Source organism: Cydia pomonella, chromosome 3 (assembly GCF_033807575.1).
Source record: "Cydia pomonella isolate Wapato2018A chromosome 3, ilCydPomo1, whole genome shotgun sequence".
NCBI lineage: Eukaryota > Metazoa > Arthropoda > Insecta > Lepidoptera > Tortricidae > Cydia > Cydia pomonella.
This window is the reverse complement of record NC_084705.1, coordinates 6,135,872-6,158,693: the sequence shown is the minus strand read 5'-3', so window position 1 is coordinate 6,158,693 and position 22,822 is coordinate 6,135,872. Positions and strand designations below refer to the sequence as shown.

The 22,822-nt window shown below is 38.1% G+C and overlaps 1 protein-coding gene across 3 annotated transcripts; it reads left to right on the top strand.

Annotated features, from left to right (window-relative positions):
- The first annotated feature begins 226 nt into the window (after positions 1-226).
- On the top strand, positions 227-14,793 carry LOC133515906 (uncharacterized). 3 transcript variants are annotated; one of them, XM_061848553.1, is made up of 6 exons: positions 227-688; positions 10,401-10,479; positions 12,207-12,461; positions 12,561-12,684; positions 12,956-13,470; positions 13,663-14,793. In XM_061848553.1, exons 3-6 carry the CDS (start codon positions 12,297-12,299, stop codon positions 14,236-14,238), a joined length of 1,380 nt encoding a protein of 459 aa, XP_061704537.1. In that variant the 5' UTR covers positions 227-688; positions 10,401-10,479; positions 12,207-12,296; the 3' UTR covers positions 14,239-14,793. The 3 variants fall into 3 exon arrangements, with proteins under 3 accessions (XP_061704537.1, XP_061704536.1, XP_061704538.1); XM_061848552.1 differs by lacking the exon at positions 227-688 and adding an exon at positions 7,510-7,729; XM_061848554.1 differs by lacking the exon at positions 227-688 and adding an exon at positions 7,511-7,729 and having other exon boundaries at positions 12,207-12,449.
- The last annotated feature ends 8,029 nt before the right edge of the window (positions 14,794-22,822 follow it).

The following is a 22,822-nucleotide window of genomic DNA, read 5'->3' as shown; positions in this document are numbered from 1 at the left end:
TAATATTAAATAAGAATGGATCATACCAAAACGCCTATAACTCTATGTTATCATGTTTACGATAGTCCTTCAATCGTAACGCGTAGAATTAGGTAAAGATGTAAAACGGAACGTTATTATTGCATCAGCCGACCCGGTTCGAGGTTCTCCTCCCAACGTAGGAAAATTCTGTCAGTACGTACTTGCCTTTGCCTGCTCCAACCGCAACATCATTCTTGACACACCTTTTGTCAAAGTTGCACGTGATTATGTTACACGCGAATTAATCTTTCGAAAAAATTACTGTGTTTACGCTTACAATAGTTTATGGATCTATAAAAGAAAAATCAAAAGTGATCTTTGAGTAGCAGTTTCAGGTTTTATCCATAAGCGGCGTTTATTTTCGTGATTCTGGTTGTTACATTAGTTTCTTTTATTTTCATTTCGGTCTTATTAACAGAAGTTATAAGACCTCCGCCAGTGTTTTTTCGTTGCTAATAAAGAAAGAAATCTTAAAGTAAAGAAGACGAGGTTGTAGAGAAGGTATCATGAGCTACGTGTACTCCCAAAAACCCAAGAGTTTGGCCAGCGCGTTGTATAACCATCCCATGCCCCAGTTGATGCAGGGCACTGTGTGTAGAAATATTTGTTTGCGAAAGGAGAAGTCAAAGAAGTTTAAGACCAGCATTTTTAGAAGACATATCAAGATGTAAGTACTTAATTTAAAACTCCCGCTTTCGTTCCGCGACCTTGCCCTTTGATTTGACCTCTTCGTGTCATGTCTGACCCCAGTCCCACCGCCCCACCTTTTCCAGCTACTCCATCCTCTGGTCTAGCGTATTAGTCTAGTTAAAGTTACAAGTATTGACATTCAGAGTTCGATCATTCATTCATGCATTTAGATTCACGATACTTCACTAACCATTTCACAAGCTTTGCTCTTGGACAACTATTCTGAACACAACTCTACACTCGACAGCATTTTGATCATTGCCATCATTGGGCGTTTTTAAACAGTTTGCGTTTTACTGTGGATTTTTACAGCAACGGCACATTTTACCGTCACGAGACGATAAAGGGGTTATTAGACTTATTAGATATAATATCCTTGCGCCAGACACAGCGAACACTTTGCTATCTTACTGCTAAGAGTGAGAGGGAAATAACATAATGCCTTTTTATATCCTGTCCACTCACATGCTTGATATTTTTCAGTGACTTCTATTACTATATTTACTATATTAAAATAAGAGTGACAGCTGGTAACTACAGTTACCATTTGCCAAAAGCACGTGAGTGGCTATTTGACCCAGGGCTCAGAACCGGTTTATTTTTAAATCCCGAAATAGCCCAATATTTTTAATTATTTTGTACTCTTTACGTAGGACTGGATCATGTATTTAGGTAACAACTTCGCATTATTAGATAGTCCCATTAAAAATGAAATAATAAATGAGAAGGTATTTTTGTATGAAGAAAAAACCGGTTCCGAGCCTTGATTTGATCTTAATCGGGGGGGGTACCATATGAGTGACCGACATGACATTGAAATTGCATTGAGAGCCAAGCCAAAATTCATAATACTACCATAATTACCAAAAATACATATTATACGGTTTTTATTTCAGCTTGTGTCCCCCATTAGTCTAAGACTCGACACAAGTTCAAAATGGTGAAAAATAGAGATACTACTCCTAAAAATACGTAGGATACCTCATTGAATTTGAAATGATGTATAGAAAAAATTGTGTTTATTAAAAAGTGTTTATTAAGTTCATAAAAATATTCAAAAGTTGTAGACAAAAAAGGCGGAAAAAGAAGACATTTCATTTTTCGCCAATATCTCAAAAAGTGTTAATTGTAATAATAATTGCCTTTATTCTAGCTAGTGTAGAGTCAGAGTAAGATAAGTTGGCAGCGAATTTGATAGCCCAGATGGTGCAAGTGTTAAGTTAAAGTCATAATTTCATAGAAGTTTGACGTTTAAAATAACTCGTGCTCCCGTCTGGGTTATCAAAATCGCTGCCAACTTAGCTTGGTCCGACTCTATCATCGTGACAGATTCATTAGCATAATTTTAGTCAGACACTGATGGTCATTAACTCTATACTTACTGCATCTGTATCTGCTGCTACTTCTCTTTGTTGCATTAACATGATACTCAAAGGTGTGACATGTAAAAAAAATCGTCGGCCTATAATCGGCTTTCGGTTACATTTATTAGCCTATGGTCGTTCTTGTCTACGTGACAGCGTGATAAAACGGTGTCCGTCACTTTCTATCCCGCGGTGTTAAAAAGTGACAGTCCATCAATGTATGGTTTATCCACGTGATAAAATAATACGCTTGCAGATCTTCAACACTTCCGCACAGCTAATGTCTTCTAAGGGTTTCAATTAGTGTTGTTAAAAGACTAGTCTTGAAGACTTTGAAACCTTAAAGAATCGCAAACCTTGAAGGTTCAAGCTTTGAAGACTTAAGTGTTGAAGGCCTATTGAAAGCTCAAGATTTTTTAATTCTAATGACCTCGGGATTACGCTGTTAAAATCTCTCGGACTCCTTACGGGCACCCTGTATAACTATCAAATATGGCATAGATTGATCTAATTTGTTAGAAGCTTTTAAGACTTAAATGCTTCAAACCTTATAGGCTTAGTTAAACCTTCAAAGCTTAGGAGGCTTTAAAGCTTGAGACCTAAAGACTCCAGTTTTCGGTGATCGTAAGCAGTAACGCGAACTTATTAATTTGAGGCTTATATGGTCGAGGCTTTAAGGTTCAATGCTTCTAGCTAGACTCAGCAGTCGCGATTCGAGTCTTTTAGTTTACGCCTCGAAGCTTAAATTCACAACAACACTAGTTTCAATCCACCTTCTTCGGAAGGCGTATCGTTTACCGTTTTTACAGAATCGTTACAGAAACAGGTAAACGAACCCGAGTCTGTAGTAAATCTGCATATTAAGACTTCCTTTGTGGTGGTTGAAAAGTCAAATTGGTGAAAGCATACCGGTCGTCGTCGTCGACCTAAACTTTGATTAAATCGCATGCTTTAACCACCAGTCGACTTTGTCATTGTATGAAAAATTGCACATAACATATAGCTAGGTGAAAGCTACATAAAGTCAACGCATAATATGAGAACTGTGCCGATAAAACTACACTCAGCAGCATTAAAAACGGGTACCTTAATAAATATAAATTTTCCTTAGTGCCGTTGGCAGAGCTCTCGAGTACAAAACATGTCGTATTAATTGCCTAGTAATCGTGATGACGTGTATAGTGTGTTGCACTTCACAGACAGTTACGGGGCCCCATTGGGTGGCTTCTACCGTATCGTGTAGATGTACATACTACATTAGATTAGATACACGATATCTCTCATCAGTTATGATTATGACGGTCAAGTACATAGTACATTTTTCCGGTTTCAGCTAGCTTAAAAAACTTCTAGCACGTGTAAATATGATTCCTGAAAACCTTTGTCCAAATGATTTGCAGTGCTCCGGGCTCCGACAACATAAGATAATTTAGATAAGATGATTTGAAATGTAGTGCCAATTCCAATAATTAAGAAATCAGATTGAGAGACCAGGTTTAGTCGAGGTAAAGTCTAAAACTACTAGATAGGTAATAGGACCAATGGCAAAACAGCTAAGTACTGATATAGATTGCAACAGGGCATCAATAATTATATTAAAATATTTACACATAATCGGCGCATTAAGGTTGAACAACCTTATCGTTGATGTCATACTATGTTTAGTTCGGGCAAGCTGTGAATCATTCTAGAAAAACAAATGACCTTGCATTGCTTCAAGGCAAAGTACAGCCAATTTATATGTTAATTCTATGAATAGTATTCTCTATAGGTTTCCTATTTTTGGAGCCTATCTCTACCATTGTACCACTTTTGGAACTTAGTGAAATGGTAAATTACTGTAAAGAATATTCAAATTTTGCTCACCACTCTCACTAGTAAAGTAACTGTATTATGTACCATTTTTGCGCATGCAACTCTAGAGGAGTTACATGCGCATTGCCGACCCTAACAATCCGCACCCTCGTTGAGGAACACAACACTATGAGTAGGTACTCTTGGGACGCCCGGATGGACGTTCTCCAACCGGGTGCCCCACATGTACTCTTCTCACAGCTCGATCCTTTCCTATCCTCTCGAGGTGACCGAGCCAGCGAAGTTGTGTTGCTTTAATCTCGCCAATTGCCAATGGGCAATCAGTTCTTTCAAACAGTTTTCTTAATGCGTGCTTTAACTCTTTCTGATCACATGTAAAAAAATCATTAGGATAGGATTACCGTGAAGCGCACAGCACACAGCTCATTCTTCTAATGCATTTTTGTATGGCGATGTAATGTCCTCTGAGGTTTTGTATGAAATTCATGAGGTACCATAGGGATTTAAGTTTTTTCTACACATAAATACCTATTTATGCACGATTTTTTAACAGTGCCATGTGAATGCCGAGGGATGTCCAGGCTGCTGATATACAATTTTTTGTCAGTATTTTTTATTAACTGCATAACTGTGACGTAAACTTTAGACGTCGCTCTTAAATGACATGCTTCTCTTTGAGCATCCCATAAATTACTACGAAAGCGATTAAATTTGAAATTTTAAGAATAATCAGACATACGAGAACTAGGCTTCATTTTGAAAATATAACTGAAGCCTATTTTAACTCTGTTGTTGACTAAACCCACAATTAAAATTGTATAAAATAGTGATACGAAACAATTCGTAGGTCGAAATTAAAATAAATAAAGCTCGACGTACAATTTCTAAATGGCCAGCAATCCTGAAACGCAAGAAACGACCAAATGGCGTATACCTCAAAAAATTATAAAGAGTTATATTTTCATAAATAATATGCCTCTTTTATGGTTCCGTAGCCAAATGGCAAAAAACGGAACCCTTATAGATTTGTCATGTCCGTCTGTCTGTCCGTTTATGTCACAGACACTTTTTTCCGAAACTATAAGACCTATAGAATAAAATAGAAAAAAACAATAAATTTTGGGGCTTCCCCATACTTAGAACTGACTGAAACTAAAAAAAATTTTTTTCATCAAACATATATGTGTGGGGTATCTATGGATAGGTCTTCAAAAATGATATTGAGGTTTCTAATATCATTTTTTTTCTAAAGTTTGCGTGAGACACACTTCCAAAGTGGTAAAATGTGTCCCCCCCCCCCCCCCCTGTAACTTCTAAAATAAGAGAATGATAAACAGAATTTATTGCATATCTGCGTATTTATATTTTTTTGCCTTGCCACGATCGACTGGACTAACAGTCGCGATCGACCTGTTGGCTACCCCTGATGTATAGGAATCACAAAGTTACATTTGCAGTGAATGAATCAGTAGACATGTATATATATAATATAATGGAATTGAAGAAGTAGAAGGTACCGGAAACGAAAAAAGAAGTAGGACTATCTACAAAAAGAAATGAGATGCCATCAAAAACATTACTTGTAAAAAAAAAAAAACAAGTCTCGCAACCCAGTTCTTTTACCGTAAAAAGTTGTGACATCCATGTAATACAAAGTCGGTTAATTTACTTATCATATACAGTCCCTACTTAAGGGACCTAATGTATTAAATTATTACGTAATTAGCTAACCTAACTATATCTCATAGTGACCATATCAATAATAAAAATCTTTTATGTTTTAATTATACAGAATGACTTGCCCATCGCATGAAAACAAAGTGTGGCCATCAAAAACATTACTTGTAAAAAAAAAACAAGTCTCGCAACCCAGTTCTTTTACCGTAAAAAGTTGTGACATCCATGTAATACAAAGTCGGTTAATTTACTTATCATATATAGTCCCTACTTAAGGGACCTAATGTATTAAGTTATTACGTAATTAGCTAACCTAACTATATCTCATAGTGACCATATCAATACTAAAAATCTTTTATGTTTTAAATAAACAGAATGACTTGCCCATCGCATGAAAACAAAGTGTGGTATCTCACAAGTAATACATATTATATTAAATTAGATTGTTTGGTACGATTGTCAAAGTTGCGAGACTTGTTTTTTGTACAAGTTATGTTTTTGATGGCATTAATATTACCCTATTTTTATATTTATAAAATTGACAATAAAATACTACGTAATCATTAATCAAAATCTATAAATTGCAGTATACCGCTAACCGAATGCTCGTGTGAACGTTACTATATTATCGTATACTACGAAAACGGATGTTGCCGTGGGAAAGAGCCCTAATCGTACAATAAATACTTGGGATTTCCCAAGAACTCAAACGTGCCTTCTTTCGAGACTAACCAAATAGTATTTTCGAGAGTCTATTTTCATGCTTCCTGTACGAAAGATTTAGAAATGGCTGAACAAAAAACACCTATAAGGTACACCTATTTACAAAACCGAATTGATAAGTGTATCGTGAACAAAGTTTTGTACGGAGGACTAAAAACTAAGGTAGAATTATATTCAAGTCTGTGAGAACGAGTGTGGCTCGTATCCGGGTAACTATTTTGCGCTATACTATTTAGAGAGTATGTGACATTTTTCAGACAAGCAAATGCCTTGGCGGGGGCCTTTGGTCAGAAGTGGGGCACAAAACAGGCTACAGAAAAAATCACACTACAACCGGCGGATATAGGCGGATAAAAAAAATACATCTAGTATCCTACTTTATGTGGCGATTCATCCCCGACATAAAGAAAATAAATACAGTACCAACGATCTGTTGTGCCGACGTGGCAATGGCAACAAGACAAGACAGACCGTGGTGAATGTTGAGACTAGGTATTTACTGGTTATTTTTGAGTTGTTGTTATTGTGCACAGCTACGGCGCTGTTTCCTCTTCTCAGAATTGCAATAAGGAAAATAACATGAATTACATTTATTACATCAGAGCAATGGGATTTTTTCTTAGGAAGATATTATTCCGCACTCGCAGTGCATTTTTGTGTTAGACGGACAAGAATGACTTGTGGTAGTCGTGGTGGAACTAGTTATAATTTTTTTTTTAAAGAACTTGGCCCTTGCTCTAGTTGCTGTTATCGGTTAATAGTAGTTTATTCGTCAATTACCTACTTAGATTTAAAATTCTGACCAGCTAGGCAACGATGAGAAGTCGTAATTTCTCAGATTATTTTAAAAACGGACAATTATGTTTTTGCTCGCTCCAAACATTGAGGAAAATGAATCATTCTGCAGCGTTCACACGTAACTACCGATATATGTTATGGTTCCGACCAAAGCAATAATTTCTCTTGCACAGCACCCATGGCATGGTACTTGTGAAAAAACATGATCCAACATGCATAGCTTCGCACACACACCATGATACGAGTCGATATACATGCGATATACTACGGTCTCGTGACTGTAACTCCATCTCATTGGCTCTCACAGTTGACGTCATTAAAAGCGGCCAATAGCGGAGCCGCGATTTTATTTTTAGAACGAAATTGGTGATTGGTGGGGATAGAGGAAAACTGTATCTGCGACGAGCACGTTGTTATTGCACAACATTTTCGGAGTCCTAACGGAGTGCACGTACTGCTCTCCGCATTTGCGCTATCAGCGATTTCGTCCGCTAACTTATACATTCGGTTTAATTGCCTTTTCTAGCTAACGCTAATAAGACAGACGCGTTAAAGATTTCAATTAATTTAATTATTTGTGAAAAGAAAAGTTCTACAAGCTCTACTCGACTGGAGGCGTTACATTATTTGTTCGTAACGAGGTGAGTTTAGTTTTATAAATCGATTCAACTTGGAATTTGATGGTACATTTTTTTATAATTTATATGTTTGTTGTTATGTTTTATAACTCGCAAAGGAAAAGGAGCGATTATACTACGTACGCTTGAGTTCCTTCCGCAGCTTGCGTCGCGAGTCGCGATACTCGCGATGTAACGCGAGCAAGTTCCAACCTGTCGGTGTCGTCCCCTCGTTTTGAACAGCTCGTCTATTTAGAACTGAATTGGCACATTCTACGCCAGCTTCAATTCTAGAAATTTCGACTCTGTAATGGACCTTCCTTGATTATAGTTTCGATTCTCAAGTTATAAATTCAATTAAATACAGACTTTGTTTATAATTTGACAACGTAAATTGGTTTTATGGAGATAATCTATTTGTTCACAATTGCGTTTTAGGAACTTTTGACACTTTTTCAAAGAGCTAGGAGTCGGGGGCCGAGGGTTTATTTATTATGACTTGTATATTGTTATTAATTATTTATGAATGTGCCTAACTTAGCAAAAGAAAATCCTAATAAGATAAATAATAGCAAATAAGTTTTTTTTCTATATTGACACTAAGGGATTTTTAAGAAAAGTTAATCACTGTCAGTTTTTTTGACGATAATTAGCATTCAATTTCAATAAACATTGGTTTTGGTGTTCATTTCATAAACCATAAGCGATATTACAATGTAAAAAAGGCCAAAAAGTTCATTCCCATTAAGATTTCATGTTTGATTATCGTCACAAAACTGACAACCACTAACTTTTCTTAACTACTCACGCTAATTGGATACACTTTTTTCTGAAAACTCCTTCCCTTTAAAGTACCGGGTAGCCGGGATATGTACTTTTAGGAATTACCAGTACATTTTCAATACCTAGATCACACAAAGCTTAGATAAGTAGTCAAAATTTTTACATGTAAGTTGGAAACTACATCTATAAGTTATGCATTGAATTCTCATTCTATCGTTCGTTAAACATTAAAATGGCCGTGAGAGACGTTATGTACTCTCAAAGCCCCCACCGCGTACCGTGCGTGAGTGAGTGGGCGTCGACGACGGGAATCCCCTGCAGCAATAAGTAAAATTCCAATCGTTTTCCTTGTAAAGGCGGTTCTTGTAACCCACTTACTGCATCTGTAGGTCTCGTCAAGTAAGGTCTTTGGCCAAGTGTTTTCCGTTAGGTATATCGTCAGGTCACTATACCTAGTACCTGTCCTGTAGATACTTTAAAAAAGTTATCATGTACCTATCTTATTCAATAACTCTGCAAACCAAGAGAAAAATGCCGTAAATATGTACGATTTACTACGCACATGTACCTAGAGTTACTAAATACAATATGGGATAGTTAGGGGGATTTTTTTCAAAGTAATGATGATATAGGTAAGTAGATTATTATGGCTTTATCGCCATTTTGCTTTGCCCTCCATTCCATTGGTTTTTTTTTTGCGTCGTAGCCAAGGGCAAGACTACACCTAAAGATAGGGAACGGCTTGGTTACCCATTATTTTATTTCGGGGTTTAAATAAGGAATGGTCCCGGTACTGAGTTAGTATAGCGAGAACCGGGAATTCCCGGTAACTATACCTATAACAACAATGATATCATGGGGATAGCCAACAAAAAAAAAAGTAAGCGTTGTTATAGATATGGATCGATAGATAATATACAGATTGAGTATTTATGTGTAGGTACATTTTGCGGTCTCCTGTGCCCCTTTCATTTATTAAGTAAAATATAATAATTAACTCTAGAAGTCACGTTATCATTATCATGTTGACGACCAGTTTGGCCTAGTGGATATGGATAGTGACCCTGCCTACGAAGCCGATGGTCCCGGGTTCAAATCCTGGTAAGGGCATTTATTCGTGTGATGAGCATGGATATTTGTTCCTGAGTTATGGGCGTTTTCTATGTATTTAAGTATTTATATATTATATATATCGTTGCCTAAGTACCCTCAACACAAGCATTATTGAGCTTACTGTGGGACTTAGTCAATTTGTGTAATAATGTCCCATAATATTTATTTATTTATCATTATATTTGTGTGACAAATTAGGATATTGGCCAATGAATCCAACAAAGTACTAGGTATTTCGTAATTACAAAGATATATATAACTCCGTAGGTATAAGATAAATAAGAAAAAATGTGCCTCGAAAAATCTAAGAAATATTAAAATTTATGCTCGAGTGCCTATGAATGCCTATACTCGAGTAGATGGCGACACCGTTTGATATTTAAGACATATCAGAGAAAAAACATGGGTCAAATTTCTCATATCATTCTAAGAGTTTTCGTCCTGTGTCGGAAGATGGCAGTAAATTTAATTGACTACAAAATTTACTTTGACAATACGCCTCTATACTCAATTCTCTTTGGTAATGAACAATAGGGTATACAAACAACTATTAACTAATTGCAGAGCGTATTACAACACCCCCGATCCAAAAGATCCTGATCGAAAATTTAGTCATCTTTTTGCATTTTTTCGAGAATGAGTTTTCTGCTCTTCGCCACACAACCGAGATTCGAATTCACGATTTTTGAGCACCCCACACATATGAAAGGTTAAAGTACCTACCTACCTATGAGGCCGCCATTTTGTTTGCGTATTCAATGTTATGTCAAGTATTGAAGTGTATTTTTCATTGTTGCAGGCCTACTGTCGTGACAGTCACTTGGTTGGGAGCCTAAAGGGTTACAATTTCAACTAGAGCTCAAGAAGAGTTCGAACAAGTAAGTTATTGCGTTCACGCAACTTCCATAACCCTTTCTGTTACAGAATCCACCAGCCCTTGCGTCTCGGGGTCAACTCAAGAAGCTATATTAGCTAAAAATTAAATGTAGACTGAACAATATTTTCGTTTTAAATAAAACGAAAAAGTACCTGACTAAGGATTCCATTCAAAATTAACTAACTAAAGAATTCCAAATATTAGCATACATATTAAACATAATTTTTAATAAAAATCTTTGCATATGTTTCGTGGTTATACTAAATTAGCCTCTCTTCCTGCGTAAAAAAAACGTGTACTAAATTTTTCGAATCTTTTTTAGCAGTGGGCGTAGTTCGTCTGAATTCTTAATTCTAAATCATATCATTCTTCATTATCATCATCATCATCATCTATGTCCTAGCTGACTCTTAAATGTATTACATTCAAGTCTACTAGTAACCAATGTGGAGCGTCTGACATGACACGAATACACATTAAACGAATAGCGTAAACAGTTATAATTCAAATTTTAACTATTTGAACAAATATAATAATAATACCTATATATAGCTAGTCTTATACATTTAACACATAAACCACACATACTCACACACATTGAGCTTTTTCGAAATTACTCCTGTAACGCTAAACCTGAGCACAAATATTAAATACAATTATTAGTACAGGTTCATGACGCAAATAAAACAGTTAACAAGTTCAATAATGCTTCTACACTATATTATTGCGTAATGATCTATTAATGAAAAACAAATAATGGATTAACATTTAAAAATCATTAAAATTCCTATCTTTATAACTTATTTAATTAGTGTATTAAATTAAGATAACGTAGGTACCTTTTCGCCCTAGTTCTAAGAAATATTACGTGTTGATACATAATTATATAGAATATAGTTAGCATTTATTTTAGCTTAAAACATATACTTAATTCTAATTACAGTTCCCTAGCTAAGTCTAGTTAAGTTAATCTAAAAACAGGGTCTGAAAGTCAGGCCCGGTTATATACCGGGTCTCGCTTGTACAAGCAGTCTCCCAATGTTAGTATACAGTAATTTAGTCACGTTTTCCTAGCTAAGTCTAGTTCTATGTTTAACACAGGGGCGGATATAGTCAGGCCCGGTTGCAAACCGGGCCTCGCTTATAGCAGTTTCCGGGACAAATTACACTCATTTTTTACTTGCAGGAAATTCTCTCTTAGGTACCTACGCTACATCACAAAAAAAAAATTAAGATATATTCATTCAAATCAAACTAGGGTTGAATCTTCCGTTCATGTTATACATATACATATATGGTTAAATATTTATGTATGCGTTATCCAATTCTATATAAAACTACACGTGTATGTAAAGCATTTATTCATTATGATGTGGCCAAGGTCTCTTGTGACGTTACGTAATGCCTCGATTCTGCCTGTCACGGTGACCGAGCACATCATTATTATCAAATGTGGTAATGGGGGATGGAACGCTCACCGAGAGACTTTTGCTCTTTATCGTCTGTGTCTTAATTATCATATACATATATATGTCCGACTTCTTATTGCATCTTTTACCCCACATATGTTTGAAACATATCCATTATTTATTTTTCATTTTCGATGTCTTACATATAAAAAAAACAAGCATATTCATGTATTTTTCCATGAGCCCGCTCCCCCTCCCCTTACTCCTGGCTTCATACGGATGTGCACAGTATGTTACGTCGTATCATTTTTGTTTGTAGTTCTATTCAAAATGGTTGGTCAAAAGATCATCTGTGCGAGTGGCACCGACAATCTCGGATATCAATACAACAATTTATACACCAAAAGATATGGTTTTTTCGCAAACGAGTCACAGGACTCAAAGTATTTTGAAAGTGGTAGACATAGATCGCATAAAGAAAGAGAATCAGGAGAAAGGCTTGAACGGAGTAATCGCCGACGGACCAACCGCAACGCCTCAGCCGCACTGCAGCTTCGCCGAGGTGAGTACTCACGTGAGTACCTAAAATAATCAATTATTATTTATAATAAGATTACTTTTAGCTCCGCTCACCTCCAGGATTTTTGCTAACATGATTAAACTGAATTTTCAGGACTATCTGAAACCGGAGCCAGTGTTCGAGAGCAATATGTATCACGACACGGACTACGAGTTCTTCCAAGAACTGGCTGGGTGGTGCTCCAATCCCGCCAAGGAAGAACAAGTACAAACCATTGGTAAGACACGTCGTGATTACGTATTTCTTACTAAAGTATCGGACACTAGTAATACAAACGTACCTACTTAACATGAAGTTCACGTTTTAGTGGTTAAAACTAATCCCTGAAAATAATCTACATGTTCATGTTAGTAAAATTCTCATCAGTCTGTTGACCAGTAGATTTCAAACTTATCATAAAATTTACGAGTTTAATGACATGTAGCAACACCTGATATGTGCAGAATGTATGGTGCTGGTATTTTCTAACGGCATTTTTTTTTCCATAGATTCAGCAAAACCAATTGAAGACAGGGCATTCAACACTGACACACTACACACACCATTGTCCCCCGGTTGGGACAGCTTCGACGCCAACATCGCCGCGCAGGCGAGCTTCTACACCACGACGCCTAAGGACCCGCTGTCGCCGGCCGAGGGCGTCGATGCGATGTTCGCCCTCCCGGAGACCGAACAGTTCGTCGACATCGCCAGCCTGCCCGTGGTCATCGACCAGCAGGAACCGTGGGCCGGCTGGGACACGTACACTAAACCACTCACACACGATACGCCCTTCATCGATGACGACTCCCAGGACCTGAAGTACATGGCGTCGGTGACGCCAAGCGAGGTGGAGCGCTGCGACGACGTCATCACAGAGTACATCGTGGCTCCACGGAAACATGCGGGCCTGTCGCTGGACGTGGCGGCGCGGCCCGCGCTGGCCAGCCACGTCATCAGCACGCCCGAGGTGCTGTCCTTTGTCGAGCAACTGGAGCAGGAGAAACACCCCCTCGCCGTCTTGGTAAGTATCTCACTACAGTTCTTTAGGAGGAAGGTACTCGTTGCATTGGGCATTAGTAAATACTGAATACCTTGTTAGGAGTGTCGTTTTCACAGAATAGTAAATTCTCTCAAAATACAACTTGCAGCTATCTATATACTATACATGAATTTAAATAAACTTTATTAATTATTTAAATTTATTTGTCCACAGAAATCTCGGCAGCAAACACTAGTACAGGAGACTTTCTTGTCTCCACTAGCAGCGGCGCCTGCTCCACTGGACTACCAGCCCATCACACCCAAGAGCGAACCTCAGGCCGATTCCGAGGAGGAGGCTACCGCCAGGGTGTCCCGGCGGCGCCGTCGCAGCGAGGATAGCGATGAAACGTATTCACCACATCAGGAGCGCACCACTCCCAGGAAATACAAGAGGAGAAAGCCCAACATACCTATAAAGGATATGATCTTGGCGCTCGAGGGCTCGCAGCAGCTCACGAGGGCCCGCAGGGGACGCCCTCCCAAGCGGAGAGACAGCGCCGTTTCCAACGCGTGCAGCGAGAACTCCTCCATATCCACGCAGGACATGAAGTACAGGGAACTGAGAGACAAAAACAATGAGGCGTCCAAGCGATCCAGGATGCACAGGAAACTGAAGGAACTCCAGATGGAGCAGGAGGCTGACGAACTCGAGGAGAAGAACAAGAAGCTCCAAGTTCAGGCTGGCATCCTGGAGGAGATGGCCAAGAAGCTGAAAGATGCTCTGCTCATGTCGATCATGCAGAAATAATCGGGCCCCGCTCGAGCTGATTGCATCTCCAGTGCCTTGCACTCTAAACTTAACTAGTCTACCACGCTCACAGACACGAGTGGCGCCTCTTGGCCAGTACAACTAATATTAACGAGTAATTATTAGTGTGATGTACCTCGTGTGAAAATGGATGGGACTGGTGTCATGCACATAGCACGTGTGATTATCTTTAATATGTTATGTTCGCAATCATTGGATTGTATAAAAAAACTGAAATGAAAAAAAACTAGATTTGACTTAGACTTAAGATTTAATTACTTTAGAACTTACATATATCTTATGTCGACAATATCTCGTATACTTACTGATAATTTTATCTTGCTAGAGTTAAATGAAAAATAAAGTCGTGAATAAGTTGAAAATGTCGTGAAATTAGGTCTGTATAGAATTTTAAATTGTCGACATTGAATACTAATCGTAAAATCTTATTATTGAATTGCTTACTTCTTTAAAATATTGCATGGTAATGTGATGGTTTTAAGCTGTTTTTTCTATATGTTATCAATGAAAGTAAACTATGATTGTGAATTGAAACATGCCTTTTAAATATTGCCTCTATGAGGGTGATCCAAAAGTAACGATAATCAGTATGAAAGACATTACATGTTTAAAAACATATTTTATTTTTCAATCTAGTCTCTCTTAATGACATAGAGTCATAGACTATTGTTTCTCTAGACGTTCAGTTTCAGTTGAAAAGAAATGTTTTGGGTGACCCTTTTAAAAATTGCCTTCACAGCGGCCAATTATCTAATTTATTGCTTCTAAGAGGTTCCCGTGGAAAGGGATAAAAGACGCTGGGGGATAGATCTGCCGAATATTTTGCCGGTTTTCTGGCAGTTTGAAGTATTTGATATACAGTAAAGTGTAAAAATATGGGTGTACACATCTTACTCAGAAATATGTCCCATAGCATCTTATTCCCGTGTAATAAGAGCGTAGTACCATATTTATGTGAGACAATTCTTTCGATATATATTTTTGCACTTGACTGTATGACAGCCACTGCAACATGAGCCTTGTAGGGGAGGGGGGGTATTTTGTTCGGCCCTTAACATAGATGTGCAAATTTTTTGAATAATGCCACACGAGATCCTCTGCACAGCTAGACTAGCTGCCTAGATTATCCATCTGTTGACACGAGATGTAAGTCTGGTAACAATGCAATATTATCGTACCATCGAGCTGATTTGATGATGGAGACTGGAGGTAGCCATAGTGGGAACTCTGTGATGAAACAACGCAACCTAATTGTGTTTGGGGTTTTTAGAATTTTCTTGATGAGCATTAGTTGCCTGTGGAAAGAAAAGTACAGTCAGCGATAAGAACTTGTACCAAAAAATATTTTTTTGCCAAAAACTTATTTACTGTTTGTCATCCACTAGTCTGTTCGAAAAGAGAAGAGTCGTGGAATGTATTGAGCGCCATACATTCAGATGCTTGTGATTCTCTTTCCGCACAGACTGTAAGAGTATTTAATTATCATTACTTTTGGATCACCCCTCGTCTCGTAAACCCCAGTTCAATGTATCTGCAGCTATCTTGAGAGGATGCCGTAATAAGGCCAACCTTTATCGATCTACCTACCGGATGAAACTATAAAACATCCTATCAAAAACAACGCGCGTTTGTCTTTTGTACTACATATTTATGTTTACAGTGATGTAATCAAGCTCCTCAATCTCGTACCTTACCTAGGCAACTCGGCAAGTAGCTTCGTTGCCTAAACACGGTATTCTACTGGAAAGCTCTCTATTATATCACGATTGTATAAAATACTGCTTAACTATAGTTTTTTTTTTTGCCGTTAGTCTAGTAGTCCGACATCCATGTAGCTAGTTTTAATAGTTATTTGTTTTACAAGGGGACAAAGTTGTTTAAGAGGAATTCCTAGTTGCGATTTTTCCATACAAACGCTCTCGACTGATTCCTCCCTGGATTTTTAACCTAGAGCAGTGATTTTTTCAAATAAGATCAATATCATCAATATCTGTGCCGCTATGTTTTGCTTTTTTGGATTATTTTATTTTGAAGAAAGATACAGCGCCTCGAAAATCGCAAAAACGGCTAAATTGAATTGGCTGTAAAAAAGGCACAGTATACAAATATGACAAAAAATATCCCAAAAATCAAAACATAGCGGCATAGATTATTTCTTCCTCTTGCAATTTCCAAAATTTCATAATGATTAGTTGCGTTTTGGAGGAGGAAACAGTCGAGAGCGAAACCTCGATTTTTGAGTTTTTTGCGAGTGAATTTCGGTCCGAGCTGCAGTTGTCCTTATCGCACGAATTGGAGGCGGTAGTACGGTCGCCAAATCTCAAAAGCCCTCTAGAAACACGATTTAATTGACTCTGCTCGGCCTTACCCACAACCAGTATCAATGTGTTCGGACAGTTCTCCTGATCACCGTACATGCGGTAGTAAAGCGGAAAAATGGTGGAGGGGATAGTAATGACGTCACAAAGATGGCGGCCGGACCTATTCTTTTTGGCGGTGTATCTCGAAAACCACTTAACCGATTTTAATCATCGAGGTGTCAAATAATAGCTTATATTATGGAGATTATTTCCTTTTGTACAAACATTTACGTGAAACCTATAGGAAAAAAAATAATCACAAAAAACAGTTTTTTTATAAAATTATTATTTTTTATTTTGTAAAAATCTCCGTAAATATTAGCATTTCGCAAATTTTGTTTAATATAAAACATTTTGCTTCATTATCAAGGAATATAATGAGCCTTAAAACATACAGATCGAGTAATAAACAATGAAGCTACACTCATTTATTTGCGCATGGGTAACGATAACTGGCTTTTACCGGTCGAAACTGTGGTGACTGTTACGATACGTATTGAATGGAATTTATAGAGTATCGGTTTTAATTACTGAAATTATAATTAAAATTATAAAAACCAGACACAATAATGTTACCTTACTTCGACGTTTAGTCTCTTTTTTCGTCTTAATCATAGGTAGGTACATATTTCTTTTTACTTAAAAATTTTATACAGGGTGAACTTTTAACCACCAGTCATACTCTGCGCAGCGACTTTATAGGTCATACTGAACAACTTTTACTATTAGTAGTCCCCAAGCCGCTCCGAGGCCAGATTTAATTGACTCAACTCGGCCTTACCCACAACCGGTATCAATGTGTTCGGGCGTTTCTCCTGATCACCGTACATGCGGTAGTAAAGCGGAAAAATGGTGGGAGGGGATAGTAATGACGTCACAAAGATGGCGTCCGGACCTATTCTTTTTGGCGGTGTATCTCGAAAACCACTTAACCGATTGTATTCATCGAGGTGTCAACTAATAGCTTATATTATGGAGATTATTTCCTTTTTACAAACATTTACGTGAAACCTATAGGAAAATAATAATCACAAAAAACATTTTTTTTTATACATTTGGTTGGTAGGTTTGTCTTATGTTTTAAAGCAGTAAAATCTTTCACGTCGAAACACAGTATAAATATACATTTTGTTGTCTAATCTAAAAGTATGATGTTCATTGTTTAAGACTGATTAGTGATTACTGAATTAAATATCATGCTATTTGTTATTTTTGTTTTATTTTTTAAATCAGGTATTAATTTATTCACTATGTATCACTATACAGGCAAAATGTGTATCATAGTTGGTCTGTAAGTACTTACTACTTGTGTCGAATATAGGTATAAGATGAAATTTTAACCACCAGCCATACTCTGCGCAGTGACTTTACAGGTCATACTGAACAACTTTTATTATGGGACCAATGCCGAATCACGCAAGAAAATTTGGATCTGGAATGACACCCACTGGCTGTGCCCTACCACACAAAGCGAGATGACATTCACAATGCCCATACCTCTCTTTTGGACGTAGTTTAAGGACGTACCCGGGTCCATGACGCATGCTCGCCACACGGCTGCTTAAAATAAGCTGACGCACCGTAAATTGAACTGCGTAAAAATCGCAAAAAATATTACACGGAGATCTTATGGCAGACACCGTACCGGTGACGTAAAAGACGCAACTGTTTTGCGAACAAAAAAGATTCGCGTGAAGCACGTCACTGCGATTCCGTACCGTCACCGTTTTTTAAACAGCGGTGTGGGGAGCATGCGTCAAAAACGGTACGCATACGACGCGTCACTGCGATTCCGTATCGTGACCGTTTTTTAAGCTGCGGTCTGGTCGCACCTTGTATTGTATTGTATTGTATTGTATTCGGGCGATTTTTCCGCAACTCGACGACTTGCGCCTATTTTGCGTGATATGTTGGGGGTGGGCTAGTCCTGCCAGCCCAGCTCCTCGAGGAATCCTATCAAACCTTTGATGTTGAGTAGGACCTCGGGGAGGTCTCTCGGAGATCCGAGATGTTTAGCCCTGTATGGAGTCACTCCGCTGCATTCCAGCACCACGTGAGAGGCTGTTTCTTCTGTCTCCATGCAACCTCGGCACAGGGGACTGTCTGTGACACCTGTTGTGAAAAGATGTTTGTTAAATAGTCCATGACCTGTTATGACACTGGTTACCATACTCAGTCGGACCTTCCCTAGTTGCAGAAGCGCCCTTGTGAGTTTTCCGTTGATGCCAGGCATGGCTTCTTTTGCCTGTCTGCATCCAGTCTGGTTCAGCCAGTGTTCTGTGTGTAGTTTCCCTGTACGTGCCAGCAGCATTGAGCGTACCTTGCTAAATGGTATCGGAAGAATCGGTTCCGGACCAATCGCCCCCGCATTCGATCCTTGCCTGGCAAGCTCGTCCGCAGCATCGTTACCTCGGGATCCACTGTGTCCCTTGATCCATTGTAGGGTGATCTTGTTATTATGACATACCTCCATTAGTCGTTCGTGGCATTCGTGTATAAGTTTGGATGTAACTATATGGCTATTTAGAGCCATTAAGACTGCTCTACTGTCGGAGAGTATGCGGATGGAGGATCCTACTACCTTCCTTGCAGTGATGGCAGCCGCCGCGTTTATGATGCCCATGCACTCAGCTTGGAATACCGAGTTATGGGCTCCTAGCGGAGTGGTGATCGACATGTTCAGGTCTTCTGAGAAGGTTCCAAAGCCCGATCCGCTGTCTGTTTTGGACCCATCAGTGAAGATTCTCAGCTCCCGGGGATTGAGTCCTTCATGATTGTCGTCCTCATATAACTGTATTTTGTACCTTTTATCGAAGATAGCTTGTTTGTGAATCCGGTCCGTGCCTGACCTAAGCACTGGAAATTCGTCATACACCTTTTCCAGGCATTTTGTGTGAAGAGCTCCTGTGATGTTAGACCATATCTTGAGGGTTCGCAACCTTACCGCTGAGAGACTGGCCTCTTGCTGTATGTGTAGGTGCAGCGGTGGAAGGTTTAGCATGACCTCCATGGCTGCAGTCGGGGTAGACCTCGTGCAGCCAGTGGTGGCCGCGCATGCGAGCCTTTGAAGTCTTTGTAGTTTGTCTCGTACGTTGCCTAGGTTTGTTCTTGGCCACCAAACCAGAGCACCGTAACAGAGTAAGGGGCGGATTATCGTCTTATAGAGCCAGAGGGTAATTTTCGGGTTGAGTCCCCACCTCTTACCAATCATCCTTCTGCACTGCCAGAAGACAACTCCCGCCTTGTCTATCCGTTTGTTGATGTGGTTGTTCCAATTGAGTTTATTGTCGAGAGTTAGTCCTAAGTACTTAACTTCATCGGACAGCTGTAGCTCAGTTTGGAAAAGTGTTGGTCTGGTAAAGTTGGTCGCACCTTTATATAGGACAGTCAAAATTTTTTTCGCGATTTCGGAATTGGTCCCATAGTAAAAGTTGTTAAGTATGACCTATAAAGTCGCTGCGCAGAGTATGACTGGTGGTTAAAAGTTCACCCTGTATAAAATTTTTAAGTAAAAAGAAATATGTACCTACCTATGATTAAGACGAAAAAAGAGACTAAACGTCGAAGTAAGGTAACATTATTGTGTCTGGTTTTTATAATTTTAATTATAATTTCAGTAATTAAAACCGATACTCTATAAATTCCATTCAATACGTATCGTAACAGTCACCACAGTTTCGACCGGTAAAAGCCAGTTATCGTTACCCATGCGCAAATAAATGAGTGTAGCTTCATTGTTTATTACTCGATCTGTATGTTTTAAGGCTCATTATATTCCTTGATAATGAAGCAATATGTTTTATATTAAACAAAATTTGCGAAATGCTAATATTTACGGAGATTTTTACAAAATAAAAAATAATAATTTTATAAAAAAACTGTTTTTTGTGATTATTTTTTGTCCTATAGATTTCACGTAAATGTTTGTAGAAAAGGAAATAATCTCCATAATATAAGCTATTATTTGACACCTCGATGATTAAAATCGGTTAAGTGGTTTTCGAGATACACCGCCAAAAAGAATAGGTCCGGCCGCCATCTTTGTGACGTCATTACTATCCCCTCCACCATTTTTCCGCTTTACTACCGCATGTACGGTGATCAGGAGAACTGTCCGAACACATTGATACCGGTTGTGGGTAAGGCCGAGCTGAGTCAATTAAATCTGGCCTCGGAGCGGCTTGGCGACCGTACTACGGAGACAGTTTCTAAATATACGTACACAGAAGGAATAGTGATGGGCATAACATCCTTATTAGGGATTGCAGAACCGGTACTGTTTTAAAGAACCTGGATTTCCCGGTACTTTCGGAACTGGTCTAATTATTTCATTATTTTAAATAAAACGACAGCATTTTGCGATTTGACCACCTTTCGTATTATAATTTAATAATCACATTTTCTTTTATTACGTAGTAGGCAATTTTTTTAGAAATATAGTATTTTACATTGCTCACACTTGTGCGTCACAAGTAAAAGATAACTACTTTGATGTTTGCCACTAGATAGCAAACTTAATGAAATTACATTGACGAGGGGATTTATATATAAGTATCGCAGTCGTATTGTATAATCCGCCGTATTACATTACGGCTAGCCGATATCAAAATAAGGGCCATTTTGAAATGCGGCGGTTCAACGATTAAGGTATGTTGGGTAAATACCGGATGCGGGTGAAGAACGTAGGACATTCATTTCCCCCTAATTTGGCTTCATTTTTTAATGTTGGCAACATTGTGTAAGACGCCATTTCATTGCGCCTCGACTGTCAGTCTCCCCGCGTCGCTCAGGGAGTCGGGCTTGTGCTATGTGCAATCACAGAGAGCAAGGTAAATTTCGCGAATTCTTCCTTCTATCCGATCTTCGCTCTGTAATTTATTTTGCGTATTGTGATGAAACTGTGTTTGTTTTTGTAATTGTGTTAACAGACCTAGCACTGCTGTAGACCGATATCCGATCTTGACCCTTCCAGGTAAAGATCGGACCAGAAACAATCAGATCTTTACCTATTTAAAAAACAGCAGTGATTATCAAACTTTAAATTTTCTTCAATTTCTGACCTTAATTATCACATTTATTGTTTTCTTGATCACACTTTCGTACCATTATTTTTATCCAGTACAGTCAAGGTATTAAATATCGACACGAACAAAGTGCCAAAAATATGTACACACTACTTTAATGTATAGGCAATAAGGTCGTGTATACATATTTTTGGCACTTTGTCCGTGTCGATATTTAATACCTTGACTGTACCATTACCAGCGCGACGGTTACTGACAATGTAATTTTTTAATTTCCGCAACCCAAAGGTTGCCTTTTAGCGATAAGACCGCATGTTGTTTACCTGTGCTTATGTGTATGTTTTCTTTTGTATTGTTTTCTTTTATTGAGGTGTGCAATAAAGAGTATTTATATTGTATAGGGATGATGATACATGTTGAAATTTATAACAAAATCGAGTAAAATAGATAGCAAATGAGCAATTTTTCGCAATAAAGTACCTACACATACGGATGCATATGTAGATGTGCACGCATACATACATTGCTAGTTTCGGATACAAAATAGAGATAGGGCTTCGAAATTAGTTTCCTTAAAAATGCTTCAAGAGGGCTCTCTTTTCCTATATATTTACTTTACTCTTTACATACGATCCTTACATTTTATAAAAAAAAAAGATTGTATATCAACTATATATATACATAATTGCAAAATTAAACCAACAAAATCGCAATTTTAATTATTTTCCATACTTCTCTCAGTGACCTTGACCTTTTTAAAGAACTACTTAGTCTTTTTGATTTCTAAGTTTGATTCTTATTTTTTTGGCGACCTTCATTAAAAATGACTGGGCACGATATTATTTTTTATTTTGATTTTTGTCCCTCCTACTTAAGTACTTAATATCTTCCAGTACATTCCATAAACAATACATTTACACTTTCCCTAAACCTGTACAGTTCACGAAATCTTAATTGTCAAAACTTCGCAACGTATCTATTATTTTAGTGGTTTTTTTTTTATTACTTCGGGTAAACCTTACAATAAGAGGTTTCTTAGCACATTGTTTACTTATCAAATAGCCTTATGACATAGGTATCAAAGTTTGAGAGCCACAATTTTACCAATTTTTGTATCAGGGTTAAGATCGGATACAAAAGGGTAGACAACGGACCTATTTCTTTGTGATACCTTATTCT

Coding starts and splice junctions, on each gene's coding strand:
- LOC133515906 (XM_061848553.1), top strand. CDS start 12,297: ATGGTTTTTTCGCAAACGAGTCACAGGACTCAAAGTATTTTGAAAGTG. Junction 12,685..12,955: donor AGAACAAGTACAAACCATTG/GTAAGACACGTC, acceptor TTTTTTCCATAG/ATTCAGCAAAACCAATTGAA. Junction 13,471..13,662: donor AACACCCCCTCGCCGTCTTG/GTAAGTATCTCA, acceptor ATTTGTCCACAG/AAATCTCGGCAGCAAACACT.